The 13,968-nt window shown below is 35.4% G+C and overlaps 1 protein-coding gene across 1 annotated transcript; it reads left to right on the top strand.

Annotated features, from left to right (window-relative positions):
- Positions 1 to 7,168: 7,168 nt before the first annotated feature.
- Positions 7,169 to 8,107, top strand: LOC103269841 (olfactory receptor 6C2). Its single transcript, XM_008067395.1, has one exon. It carries the CDS (start codon positions 7,169 to 7,171, stop codon positions 8,105 to 8,107), a length of 939 nt encoding a protein of 312 aa, XP_008065586.1.
- Positions 8,108 to 13,968: the final 5,861 nt, after the last annotated feature.

Raw genomic sequence — 13,968 nt, 5'->3', positions numbered from 1 at the left:
CCTCGACCTGCTGGGCTCCGGCGATCCTTCCGCCTCAGCCTTCCGAGTAGCCGGAATTACAGGCATGCGCTACCACGCCCGGCTGATTTTTTGATTTATTGTAGAGATGAGGTCTCGCTGCCCAGGCGGGTCTCGAACCCGCGGGCTCAGGCAATCCACTCACCTCAGCCTCCCAAGGCGCAGGATTACAGGCTGAGCCACCGAGCCTGGCATGGTGATTGTTTATGATATAAGGACAGTACTGATGGATGGTATAGGTGGTGATGTCTAGTTTGGACAATAAACTTCCTTAATTGCCTAGGTAGTTCTCAAACATTAATATACTTCTGAAATACTGGACCATTATACTGCAACTATTCTAATTTCTTTCTTTTCTCTTTTTGAAGCAGATTTATTAAGATATAATTCACATACTATAAAACTTAAAGTGTACATATTAATGGTTTCTAGCATATTCAGAAAATTGTGCAACCATCACCACTATATAATTGTAGAACATTTTTGTCACTTCAAAGAAAAGTAAAATACTCATTGTAGCTAGTTGTCAATGGCTGACACAACAAATTACCATAAATTTGGTGGCTAAAGCAATACAAATGTATTATCTTAGACTACTTAAGTCAGAAGTGTGAAACGGTCCCACTGGGCTAACATCAAAGTGTCTACAGGACTGCATTTCTTTCTGGAGGTTCTAGGGAAAGTCACATTTTCTTGCCTTTTCCAGCTTTTAGAGGGCATCCACATTTCTTGACAGTTGACCCCCTTCCTCTATCTGCAAAGCAGCAACACTGTAGTTCTCTTATTATTCACATTTCCCTCTTTCATCAAACCTGGGAGAAGTTCTCTAGTTCTAAGGATTTATATGATTAAACATTCAAGTGGATAGTTTCGGATATCTATTCTAATTTCTAATTTCTTTAGTAGTATCTGACCCAACTTGCCTATTGCTTGGCTAAAATTTAATAGCTCTGTGTCCCAGAACTCTAAATCTTTGAGTTCAGAGAATTATAATATTAAATAACCTAAGCAAATGCAGGTATTTCTGCAAAAAGAAGGCAAAGTGTTAAATAAATACTACAGTGAGAATTTTAGTAAAAATTAAGTGAGTTTTAAAATGTAGAGCCTAGCCTGGTATCCGGCTGATAGTAGACAATGGGTAGAATAGTTTCATTTTAAATAGCTTGCTTCGTATTTCCCAAAAGCCAGATGAAAGCATATCCTGGCACAGAATTAAGTGGCTGCACTCTAACAGGAGGGTGAAGAAAGAGAAGGTTCCAGAGCTGCTTCATCCCTGAGAAGAGTGGAGCAAGAGAATGTCAGAGTGGAGCACTCCACGTTATAAATGAACACAACCAATAATACCTCAGACAATCAGGCAAAAGAAAATTGGGAACTTAGGAATGTGAGACTGGAGAACACAAGTGATGACAAACTTTATGTCTGTTACAATGTGTCTTCTAAAAAAGAAGATATACTTACCCTTTGACAATGCAATCTAAAACTAAATTTTGAAAAAAGTACTAAAAGTGCCATTGTGTTTCTGAGAGAAAAAGAGATGGGAGGCTGGTTAAAACTAAAGTTTGGTAAAGGATCACAGGGGAAGGTTAAAGGTAGAAAGAGGTAAACTAAAGATTCAATGATTAGCCAAAGTTTGTGTTTAAGACGTTTAGAAGAAACATTCTCTCTCCTTTCCAGATGATAGTCTTGAACTAATGCCCATAGATGTCATTCACCAATAACCTATTCCCAAGGGACTGAAACCAGTGGGTGTGGGGCCAAATGCTACTTTGCAAAATGTGCCACAGCCTGGTCATAATTGTGGAAGTCACATTTAAATAGTCTTATGGTCTTCAGTATATACCTTTCTTTTTTAAAACAGTTTTAATTAGGTATAATTTGCATGTAAAACTGTACATATTAAATATATGTATTTAATAAGTTTGGACATACAATTACACATGGAATCATCACAATCAAAGCAATAAATATATCCATCGCCTCCCCAAAGTTTTTCATGTTTCAATTCAGTTTTTATGAGTTTTTGTCTTGTTGGGCTTTTTTTCCAGTTTTGAGAATTTTTAAGCTTTTGTATAAACGTTTAATATGATATCTACCATGTCAAACTTTCCAGAGCATAATACAATGTTGCTAACCATAGGCATCATGTTAGCATCTTGCATAACAGAATCTTGCATAACAGAAATTTTATAACTACTGGGCAACAGCTCCTCATCTTCCCATTCCTTTATCCTTTGGCAACCAAGACTCTGTCTGCCTCTATGAGTTTGACTATTTCAGACACTTTAAATAGGTGGAAGTATGCAGTATCTGTCCATCTTTAATTGACTCATTTCACTTAGCATAACATCTTTTATGTGGTCATATATTGCAAGGTTTTCTTCCTTTTAAAGCTCAAAAATATTTTATTGTATATATATATATGCCACATTTTCTTTATTCATTCATCTGTTGGTGGACATTTGTGTTACTTCCATATCTTGGCTATTGGGAATAATGCTCAATGAACATGGGAGTGCAGGCAGTTCCTTGAGATCCTTATTTCTATTCTTTTGCATTTATACTCAGAGATGAGATTACTAGACCATATAGTATTTCTATTGTTAAATTTTTGATAAGCTGTTTATACTGTTTTCCATGGTTGCTGCACCATTTTACATTTCCATCAACAGAGTACAAGGGTTTCTATTTTCCAATATACTCATCCAAAGTTATATTTTTGCTTTGGTTTGCTTTTTGTTTTATTTTTATGGAATAACTACCCTAATAAGTATGAGATTATATCTCATTGTTGTTTAGTTTACATTTTCCTGATTATTGATGTTGAGCACCTTTTTATATACAGTGCCTGTTAGTCATTTGTATGCATGTCTCCTTTGGAGAGATTGCTATTCAAGTTTTTTGCCCATTTTTAAATTGAATATTTTTATAAGAAAATGTAGTTTATTTAAAAGTAAGTTAGAAGGAGAGAGAGAATATTCACCTCCACAAGGTAGGGGAGGGTCACCAAAGCCAGGAAGCATGGCAACAGCCATAGCTCAAAGAGCACGTGGCCACAACAGAGTCTAACAAGGCAATGGCCCCTATTTTGTTTGTTATATATTTTTTCTTACATATTTTGGATATTAACCCCTTATCAGATATTTAGTAAGCAAATATTTTTTCTCATCTTTTAATTGTGTTCTGAATTTCCTAGTATTCTCAAAATTATTACTGTTTATTTGTCCATTTAGAAAACATAAAAGCCGGGCTCGGTGGCTCAGCCTGTAATCCCGCGCCTTTGGGAGGGTGAGGTGAGTGAATTGCCTGAGCCCGTGGGTTCGAGACCCGCCTCGGCAATTTGGCAAGACCTCATCTCTACAATAAATAAAAAAAAATCAGCTGGACGTGGTAGTGCACGCCTGTAGTTCCAGCTACTTGGAAGGCTGAGGCAGCAGGATCGCCAGAGCCCAGCAGGTCGAGGCTGCAGTGGCCGGGAGCGGCCATTGCACTCCAGTCTGGGTGACAGAGTGAGACGCCAACTCAAAAAAAAAAGAAAAAGAAAAAGAGTAATTTTTTAGAACATTTGAGAAAGCTTAGTAGCCACACTATTTTTTCACTGTGTCTTATTCCAAATTCCTGAGAATTCCAATGCAACAAAAAATTTTAATAATGATTACATCTCTGGGAGTAGCAGAATCACCAGAAAAGAGAAGTTTAAAAAGAAACTAAACTTTTTCTACCCATGTGTCCTTTACTTCATCCTGCATCTTATTTCAATTTACTGCCAAAAAAAAAAAAAAGATATTGTAGAATTGTGTTCTTTGCATCAAAAGTGCTGTCATAAGAAATTTAGAATGCTGTGATGTTTTAGCTGGACTGATATACGGGGAGACAGAGAAAAGAGGAAGAGTCCTGGCCAGGCAAAGACGTTTTTCATACTCTATAATTCTTCCAGATTATATTTCTCCCTTACAAAACATAGATTTAGTAATTTATCTCTATGCTAAGTATTTTTGTTCCTCTAAAAGCACTGTTCACTAAGGTTGGTTTAAGACAGGACAGAGTAATGGACAGCCAATTGAACCTTTCAATATGTATACAAAAAGATTAGTGGAATTAATATGATGAATATGAAAAGGTATTTCATTAATTATTTTCAAGTTATATCAGTAAATAAATGTACTGGAAGTATCATATGAAAGAAATGGATTTTAAGATATAGGTAGGACTATAAATTATTTAAACAAAGATGAAGGTTCTACCTTGGTAATAGTCATTGGATATAGCAGAAAATTAGAAAAATTCTAATTTTCTTGACATTGCAGTGTGAGCCTTTTAGCTATCAGTATTACTTGAAACTTTTTAAAAGTTGATTTTAAAAAATACAAATTAAGTTAAAATAATATTAAATGTACATTAGCCCATTCATTCAAAAATTGCTATACACATGCTATGTTGGGCAAAGATTCTGAAGCAACAGAAAATACAACAGAGCAAGGACAAAGTTCCTCTTCATAGAGTTTATTTTCAAGTCAACCTAAAGATACAAAGATCTTAAGAATGTCAGGACCTTCTTGGACATTTTGGATGTATCCGTACATGTAATTTATGCAAGCCCCATCTGACTTTTGTGAAATAAGAGAATTAAAAATTTCTCTTAGAAAAGGAATAAATCCTTAGGCACACAGTAGGTAGTTTCAGTCTTAAAAAACAAAGGAAAGCAGAGAGTAAAAAAAACAGAAAATAGTGTATAGAAAAAAATTCATAAAAAAGAATTAAAAAATTCTAAACACCTAAGAAATAAGAGGTTAAGGGAGTGATGATCAGAAAGAAGTAAACAGCAGCAGATAGGGAGTTATATTAAGGGTAAAGTAAGAGCAATTCACACACCAAATAAAAACTCTGGAATAGGCACTAGAAATAGATGTGCCGAGTTTTGAAGTAGAAATATTAGACCTTTTGTTGAAGATTGTCTCAAAATGACAGTATAGATATGAAAATAAGAACTTTGAGTCAACTGACAGGAATGAACATTAAGAAATATACCTTACTCTAGGTACATAGACAATTTTGTTTTATTTCTTCTATAAATTTGCTAAGAACCCTATATATATCAAACATAAAAGAAAACAAGGATATATGATATATTGTCTCTACTTTTTATTTTTATTTTTGTTTTTTGAGTCAGAGTCTCACTCTGTCATCTAGGTTGGAGTACGGTGGTACACTCACAGCCACCCCAGCGTCAACCTGCTGGGCTCACGCGATCCTTCCACCTCAGCCTTCCAGGTAGCCAGAACTACAGGCACGTGCCACCATGCCCAGCTAAGTTTTTGATTTATTGTAGAGATGAGGGCTTGCCAAGTTTCCCAGGTTGTTCTCAAACCCGTGGGCTCAGGCAATCCCCTTACCTCGGCCTCCCAAAGTGCTGGGATTACAGACTTGATTTTGCTTTTTATTATATTTTGCACTGTGTTTATATTTTTTCTATGTTTTTATAAGCTTATCTATTCCAGAAAAGAGAAAGTAACAGGTACTTGGAAAAAAACACAAGAACATAACTTTACATTCTCTGTGTGGGTAAATACAAATTTCCTGGAAGAACTAATGCCTCAGCAGAACCCCAAAGGGCAAATCAACAATCATTGGTCAAAAGATTAGCCTGTGCAGGGGAATGAGCATGCACAAAATATAAAAATTGCAAGTAGTCAGTGTTGGTGGAATTTAACTCATGAGAAGGTAAGGTAAGAAAATTTCAAGTGCTGAAATGGGAATACCAAGGAAGGTCCTGTCAATGAAGAGTCTTGCAGGCCACCCCAAAGTTATTAATCTATATCAAGAGATTGTTAACACTGGTAGAAGACAAGGCTTGGAGAAGGAGTATGATTTTACTTTGAGAACATAGTAAGCGAGGTGTACGTGGAACGTGCAGCTTGTGTTGTACACTTTCCAATGCTTTTATGGGGACTAAATCTGGTCTTTGGAATGCATCACATAAATGATGATCAAATCCATTGGACTGGGGAAAATCACCCTCAGGAAGTTGAGAGCAAGAATGACAAAAAGAAAACAAGAAATGAGAGGCCTGAAGATAGACTATTGGGGAATACCAATATCTCACAGATAAAGAGAAAGGAGACTAAAAAAAGAGAGGTCTGCATCTAGGAGGAATATCAGAATGATGGCATGAAACCCATTTAAAGATGATTGAACTATTTTTTCTAAATTCTATGGCAATACTAGTCAAGATAAAAACTGTGTGTCCTTAACTGCAACAGCAATGAAGTCCTTTTGGGTATTTGGAAAGCTGCAGGAGTGGAAGTCAGGATACAGAGGGTTAAAACACAAATTGAGCAGGGGTGAGATGAGAAGGAGACACTAATGTCTTTTTGAAGGAATTAAAAACATGAAAAGATGCAGCCTAAAAGACTATATTTAGTGATATTAGATGTAGATTAGCTTCTGGGACTTTGAGAGAAAAGGAACTGCAGTCAATTAATTGACTATCAAATGAAAGCATGTGAGAATAGTTCTTTTGTAAATACCTAGAGTGCAACTTTTTCTCACACTGTGGATAAAATAATTGTAAATCAAACCATCTAAAGGTACATTTGAGTGTCAGGAGTACCAGCAAAGAAGAATATAAAGAACAAGGAAAGGCTTAGGGTCCAGTGTCACATATTGTTTGTTTTTCAGGATGAATGCATCTTTTCCTTAAAACAGTCGATGGATAATAAGAATTTAAGAGACCTGATGCTCTAAATCATCTGGATATGTTCTACATCCTTAGCATGTCTCGGACAAAGAACTTTTAAGCTACTATGAAATGACATCATTATTCTCTAACCTATTTGTAAATCTAATTAATTCATGAATTACAATCAACTACATTTGTATATTCTGAAGGGCAAGAAATGGTAAAGGAAAATTGAATGGTTTTACAAAACCATGAATTCTTAAGGAAGCATCTACTGTTCATATGTAAACAGCATATGTAAAATTCAGAAAGATTATTGGATTGTGGCAACATTGTGAAAATGCTGTAAAAGGAGAAAATAAATATAAGCTGGTTTGTTTACACACAGTCTTTTACTATAGGATTCAAATATTTATCTCCACATAAATCTTGATTTTTACACGAGAATCAGATAAATGATAAAAGTCAGTGATGAGAAATCACACAGTCATAACAACTTTTATCCTGATGGGACTGACCGATGACCCACAACTGCAAATTCTGCTTTTTATCTTTCTATTTCTCACCTATATGTTGAGTGTAACGGGGAACCTGACTGTTATCACCCTCACGTTGGTAGATCAGCACCTTAAAACTCCTATGTACTTTTTCCTCAGAAATTTTTCCTTCTTAGAAGTCTCATTTACCACAGTCTGCATTCCTAGATTCCTGTACAGTATATCAACTGGGGACAATACCATTACCTACAATGCTTGTGCAAGTCAAATATTCTTTGTTATTCTCTTTGGAGCCACAGAATTTTTTCTCTTGGCAGCCATGTCCTATGACCGCTATGTGGCCATCTGTAAGCCCCTTCATTATATGATCATCATGAACAACAGGGTGTGTGCCTTTTTAGTCTTTGGCTGTTGGGTGGCCGGTTTGATGATCATTGTCCCACCACTTAGCTTGGGCCTCCAGCTTGAATTCTGTGACTCCAATGCCATCGATCATTTTAGCTGTGATGCAGGTCCCCTCCTAAAGATCTCATGTTCAGACACCTGGGTAATAGAGCAGATGGTTATACTTGTGGCTATATTCACGCTTATTATTACCCTCGTCTGTGTGATCCTGTCCTACTCGTACATAGTCAGAACAATTCTTAGATTCCCTTCAGTTCAGCAAAGGAAAAAGGCCTTTTCCACCTGTTCATCCCACATGACTGTGGTGTCCATCGCCTATGGAAGCTGCATCTTCATCTATATCAAGTCCTCAGCAAAGGATGAAGTGGCCATAAATAAGGGAGTTTCAGTTCTCACTACTTCTGTGGCTCCCTTGTTGAACCCTTTCATTTACACCTTGAGGAACAAGCAGGTGAAGCAAGCTTTCCATGACTCTGTGAAGAGGATTGTATTTCTCTCAAAGAAATAGAAGTTTTAATGAATTCAAGCAAATTGAAAGAAGAAAGCTCCATGGATAGTGTCCTATGGCTTCTAACTTATTTCATGTCTTCCTGCCTACAATTAAGTCAGATTAACCTTTTCAATATTTAACAATGCGTCCTGATTTCATCTTTATCAAACTCCTTATTCTTTCAAATCAAGTTGATACATGGTGTTTTCTGTGAAACTAAGAAATATTATTTCAAGAAATTAAGTTTTTCTTTACTTCTGACCTAGTCTTTTCTTTATTCTTCTAGGAAAATAAAAAAGAAAATAGTAACACTTAAAGGTATATAAGTTATGCACAAGTTAATTTGTGTAGAGATAGTACTATTTCTTTCTGTAATGTAAAGTTATAAAAATTAATATTTTAAGTCCAAGAATCAAAACAAAAAGTAGAAACCAACAGCAGAAATATAATAAAAATAAATCAGCTATGTGAAGTGACTGAGACCTGTAACTACAGCACTTTGGGAGAACAAGGCAGGAGGATTACTTGAGTCTAAGAATTCAAGACCAACCTGAGCAACAGTGTGAGATCTCGTATCCATGTACACACATACACACACACACACACACACACACACAACCACACACACACACACACACACACACACACAAAATTAGCCTGGCCTGATAGCACATGCCTATAGTTCCAGCTACTCAGAAGTCTACAAAAGGATAGCCTAAGCCCAGGAAGTCAAGGGTGCAGTGAGCCATGATCATGCCACTGCACTCCAGTCTTGGCATCAGAGTGAGACTCCAACTCAAAGTAAACAAACAAACAAATTACACATTCCAGGCCAATTAAAATAATTCAGAAAGGAGGATATCAACAGGAGTGAAGATTAATCAGAATTGAAGAAATGGAAACATCTTCAAAATCAATTACTTGTAAGATATAGTAGTTATTTCTTTATGTTATATGAGAGAGGAACTTCACTTAAAAGGTATGTGTTTAATTTAAAACAAATGTAAACATAAAGTCACTTATTATAGGCTTAAAATCAGAATAGATGCATAAGAGCAAATTTGAACACTAAAACTTAAGTGCAGATAAGACAACTATTGACATTAACACAAAAGGTAATTGAAAAATTTAAGAAGATAATTAGCTACCCAACCAGCAGAAATAGAAAAAAAATTAAGAACTACAAATAGGAATAAGTATTGAAATTATGATCAAAGGAATAATTGAAGAAAATATTCAAAAATTAGAGAAGTTACAGTTTGATGCTAGTGGCAAGTAGCTGTTAAAATATTGAAAGTATTCCACTGCTTATCAACAAAGAAAAACAAGGAAAACAATTATCCACTGATCATTCTCTCTTAATTACTGTAACTGAAATAAAGAATTACTTCTACAGGCTAACAAACATAAAAAACAAAGTCCAAATTATCAAAGAAGAGTTTTTGAAAAACCTCATATTAAATTACAAACTCAGGAATTACTTATTTTGGATATTAAAAGTGGGTTTTGAAATAACAGTAAGACCTCCTTCCAAATTATTACTGTTGGTTTAAATTTGAAAATAACTGCCCCTCTTGAACTGCCAATGATATGTCCAACTCTCTGTAAATGTCTTGAATAATACCCTCACTCATCCTGTAAATATTTTAAGTGTATTAATATATAGAAAGAAAAAGATTGAGTACATTGGCCAATATATTATAGGTAGGATATGATGAAGCTACATTTCTGATTTCAAGTCAGGTTGAATTCACTACACTACTTTGACATTCAGGCTGTAGTGTAATAGTGGTTGGGGGCGAAATGAGAAAAGATGTTCTACTTGGAAGAATATGAGCTGACACAGGTCTCTTTCTCTCTCTTTCTACAAAAGCATGTTTAGTGTATCAATGTTTATACTTTTTAATTGCTTTACTGACCTTAAAAATTAAGTTGCCTAAACAATTCTTAATATATGGAATAGACTTTGTATACCATAATTTGTGCCAGTTTATGTAAGATAGTATGTCCTGATAAGGAGAAAAAAGATGAGATCAAATTGGAGTTATCTTTCCACAACTTTGAAGAACATATTATTATCAACATGACCTGGTTGAGCATCCATGATAGAGCTTTCACGTACTGAAATCACATAAGAGATATCTGAATTAGGAAACCTGTACAAGACATTCTCTTAAATATTCATAATCAAAACCAACGTGAATGTAGCTATTATATATGATATATTTGCAAAATGGGATTAAATAAGTTTTAAATTAACTATTCAGCTGAACAGTATACTGTATAATACCTAAGTTAAAACAAGAAAAATTAATGATACCTATATGCAAAACTGATGCAGACATAGGAGTAGGAGAAGAGATTAAACAAGGTAGCATTACTCTAGTTTTCTTCATATGTCAGTCTTAAGTGTTATATTTACAAATAAAGGCAAAGCAATGGTAATAGTAATGAACATCAGAAGCTTTGAAATTCCGCTGAGTGAAAAAATAATATTCTCTTGCCTTGGATGTATAAGGCGGGGAATATTTCCCTTGAAATAAAAGAAAGATAGCCACTGATACTGAGCAACTGCTTCAAATAGGATCAAAATCTGCCCATCTTCTCACATCAATTTGCACCATAGGACATATTTAAACACCTCTCATGCCTATGTTCTGACATTCTGGCTTTAAATTACAGTCTCAGTATTGGGATCATGACCTTGAAATTAATTAGATGGCTCTGATTATTAGAATCCTATTAAACATATACTACTGTAATATATTTTTAATCTGCTTCCAGAAACTTCTAACTAAGACTTTGTCTCAAATCCCTGCTTAATCTTATGAACATATGTATACGCCAGATTAAAATGGGTCTTAGAACACAATCACTCTGTAGATCAAGAGTCTATATCTCAGTCCAAAGCTCTGTTCTGAACTTTAGTAAAACAAGGCCAGCACTCCAGAACTCTAGATCTCTGTTTCAGGCTCCCTTAAAAAAAAAAAAAAAGGCCTAACCAGAAGTTAGTGGCATCCTTGTGCAGGCAGAAATGCAAACACATATAGATGAAGTCAGTGGAACTCTTTGCCAGAAGTATTCAACTGAGAAGTACACTGAGATCACCTGTCCTACACACAAGCACAAATACACAGAACCTCAGTGTATTCGAGGTGGATGAACCTAATCACTTCACCTGTGTCAAGAGCAATAGTAGGAAAGACATTGACTATGTTATTTTTGCCCGAGCATGCAAAAAGATCTAAAGAGTTGGCCCTGTGGTAAGAGAACTGTGAGAAAAGGAGTCAGATTCTAAGATCCTCAACTTACATCTCCCTAACCACAACAGTAATTCCCATTACTTGATGAGTATATTTGATTAGACTAGTGTCCCTAATTTAGAATCCACCAGGTATCGAGCTGATTCATGCTTATAAGATTTTTGAAAACCTTAAAATGTTTACATTCAACAAGGAAATTATAACATCATTTTCTTTTATAAAAAGTATTAAGATAAGTATCTTTCAGAGTTATATCCTGGAAAAAAAACATTGGCACAGTTATCCAAAATTTGGCACATATAAAATTTTATCCAAGTTTTATTACATTGACTCTGTTGATTGCTTTGGGTATTATGGTTATTTTAATGTTGGTTCTTCCAGTCCATGAGCGTGGGATGTTTCTCCATGCGTTTGTGTCCTCTACAAGTTCTTTCTTCAGTGTTTTATAGTTCTCCTTGTAGATATATTTGACATCATTTGCTAAATATTAAACTTTACTGAATTCACTTACCAAAGGCAGAAGTCTTTTACAGAAATCTTTAAGATTTTCTGGATATAAGATTATACCATCAGAAAACAGAGATAGTTTTATTTCTTCTTTTCCAAGTTGGATACTCTTTCTTTTTCTTACCTGATTGCTCTGTCTAGGGCTTCCACTACTATGTTGAATAGAAGTGGTGAAAGTGGGCATCCTTACCTTCAGAACCAATTTTAAACTTTTAGTACAAGGCAAGCATTTCAGTGTAATAGAGCAATTGAAAATAAGAGGATGAGATCAAAAACCATACAGGGCAAATGTAAACAAGAGAAAGTGGTGTGGCTATGTTAATATCAAACACATTAGAAGTTAAGGCAAGAAATATCGATAGAAATGAAAAGCAAAGTTGTATAATGATTAAAAGGTCAATTAATCTTTAAGACACACAAATCTTATTCATGTATACTCCTAATAGTAGCACAGACAGAGAGAAGGCAAAGATCAGCAGAAAAAAAGAAAAAAGATACACAAATCCAAAATCCCAACTGGAGAGTTTAATAAAATGAAAAATGTTACTTTTTCAAATAAATCAGTTTTGTGAAACTGGGTTTCCATGAGAGAAAAATACCTCACATGAAAGTATACTCAGAGAAAATGTGGAGTGAATTATTACCAAAATTACTATTTCACATGACTATATGAGATAGTATAGTAGAATGATTGCAATAGGGCAAACAAAAAAAATTTGTGTAGAGCCTCTTTTCCTATTATTTTAAAAACTTTAAACCCACCTGTGCCTTTCTACCTAAAGTACATTTCTTTAGCTAGTATCTAATTAAGCAACTTTCCCCTTCCACTCTAAAAATTGCTCACCAGCTACTAAGTCTACTAGTATTATATTTACTATAATGGTTTATTTTATGACTCCTATCCTCTCATTACTTAAATTTATCCCAAAAGTTTCATGTTCCATTGTTTTCCTTTCTTACCTAATTTAGTTTTAATTAAATGTATCCTTATTTTGTTTCTAGTGCAGTGTCCAATTTAAGATATTGATTTTTATATATTAAGAGTGTTGCTTTTTTAAACTCTGTTCCTTCAGTTATGATAAGATGCAAAAGTATTTACATCTTCCCCAGGAGAAAGAGCTGGAATCATCTTAACACACACCTTTACCCGCACATCTGGTAGTTGAATCTGGTTGCTAGTTTGAGGTCTTAATTATTTTTTGTATGTAACTCTCTGTATGTTTTCTCCTTAGAGCTAGTTTTGCTCCAAACATTGTGATTGAATTCCAAAGGTAAGTGTCCCAAAACTGAAGGATCTAGACAGGAGCTATATCCTCTTTTGGCCCCAACTTTGAAATCACGAATAATCTTTTCTACTAATTGGAGCAGTAACTTGCTTCTGCCTAAATTCAAAGGAAGAAAACCTGGACTCCACTTCTCCTTGGAAGGAGTGTCAAAGTTGTATTATAAGAACATCTTGTATGGAAATGTTAGGTAAAAAAGTCCCAGCAGGGCCTCCAATATGTTATGTCAGGCCTTCAATATGTTAGACAGGGGAGGGGAAGGGAATGCAATCGTTGCTGTGTAAAGGAAGCAAAAAATTGCACAGAAGTTAGATTGGAAAATATAGTTTATTTAAAAAGTACATTAAAGAGAGAGAGGAGATAGGAGATTCACCTCCCCAAGGTAGGTGAAGGGGACAAAGCTTAGAAAACATGGTGGCCACAGCTCAAAGAGTCACAAAAGCCAAACCATAGCTTAGCAAAGCAATGGCTAGAAAGTAAATTAGAGAGAGATTCACCTCCCCAAGGTAGGGAAAGGGGCCAAAGTTAGGAAACATAGTGACCATAGCTCAAGGAGCCGCATTACCAGACCTTAGCTTAACAAAGTAATGGCAATTGCTATTTGAAGTTGAATGCCTTTTAAACTTTCCCTTTGATGGGGGAAGGTCATAAAGGTCATTAGGTGGTGGTCTGCTCCACCTCATCATAAAGGAAGGGGACAGTTACACGCAGACATTAAGTGATGGACGGCAGGCAGATGGGTGGGTGAGTCACATGATGGTTGCCACATTGATAGGGTCTATGTCATGAAGGTCACAAAGGGCTAATTAGGTTAACTTGTTTACAA

The sequence above is a fragment of the Carlito syrichta genome, unplaced genomic scaffold (assembly GCF_000164805.1).
Source record: "Carlito syrichta isolate Samal-C Ts95f unplaced genomic scaffold, Tarsius_syrichta-2.0.1 Scaffold309503, whole genome shotgun sequence".
Taxonomy (NCBI): domain Eukaryota; kingdom Metazoa; phylum Chordata; class Mammalia; order Primates; family Tarsiidae; genus Carlito; species Carlito syrichta.
This window is presented reverse-complemented; position numbering and strand designations above follow the sequence as displayed.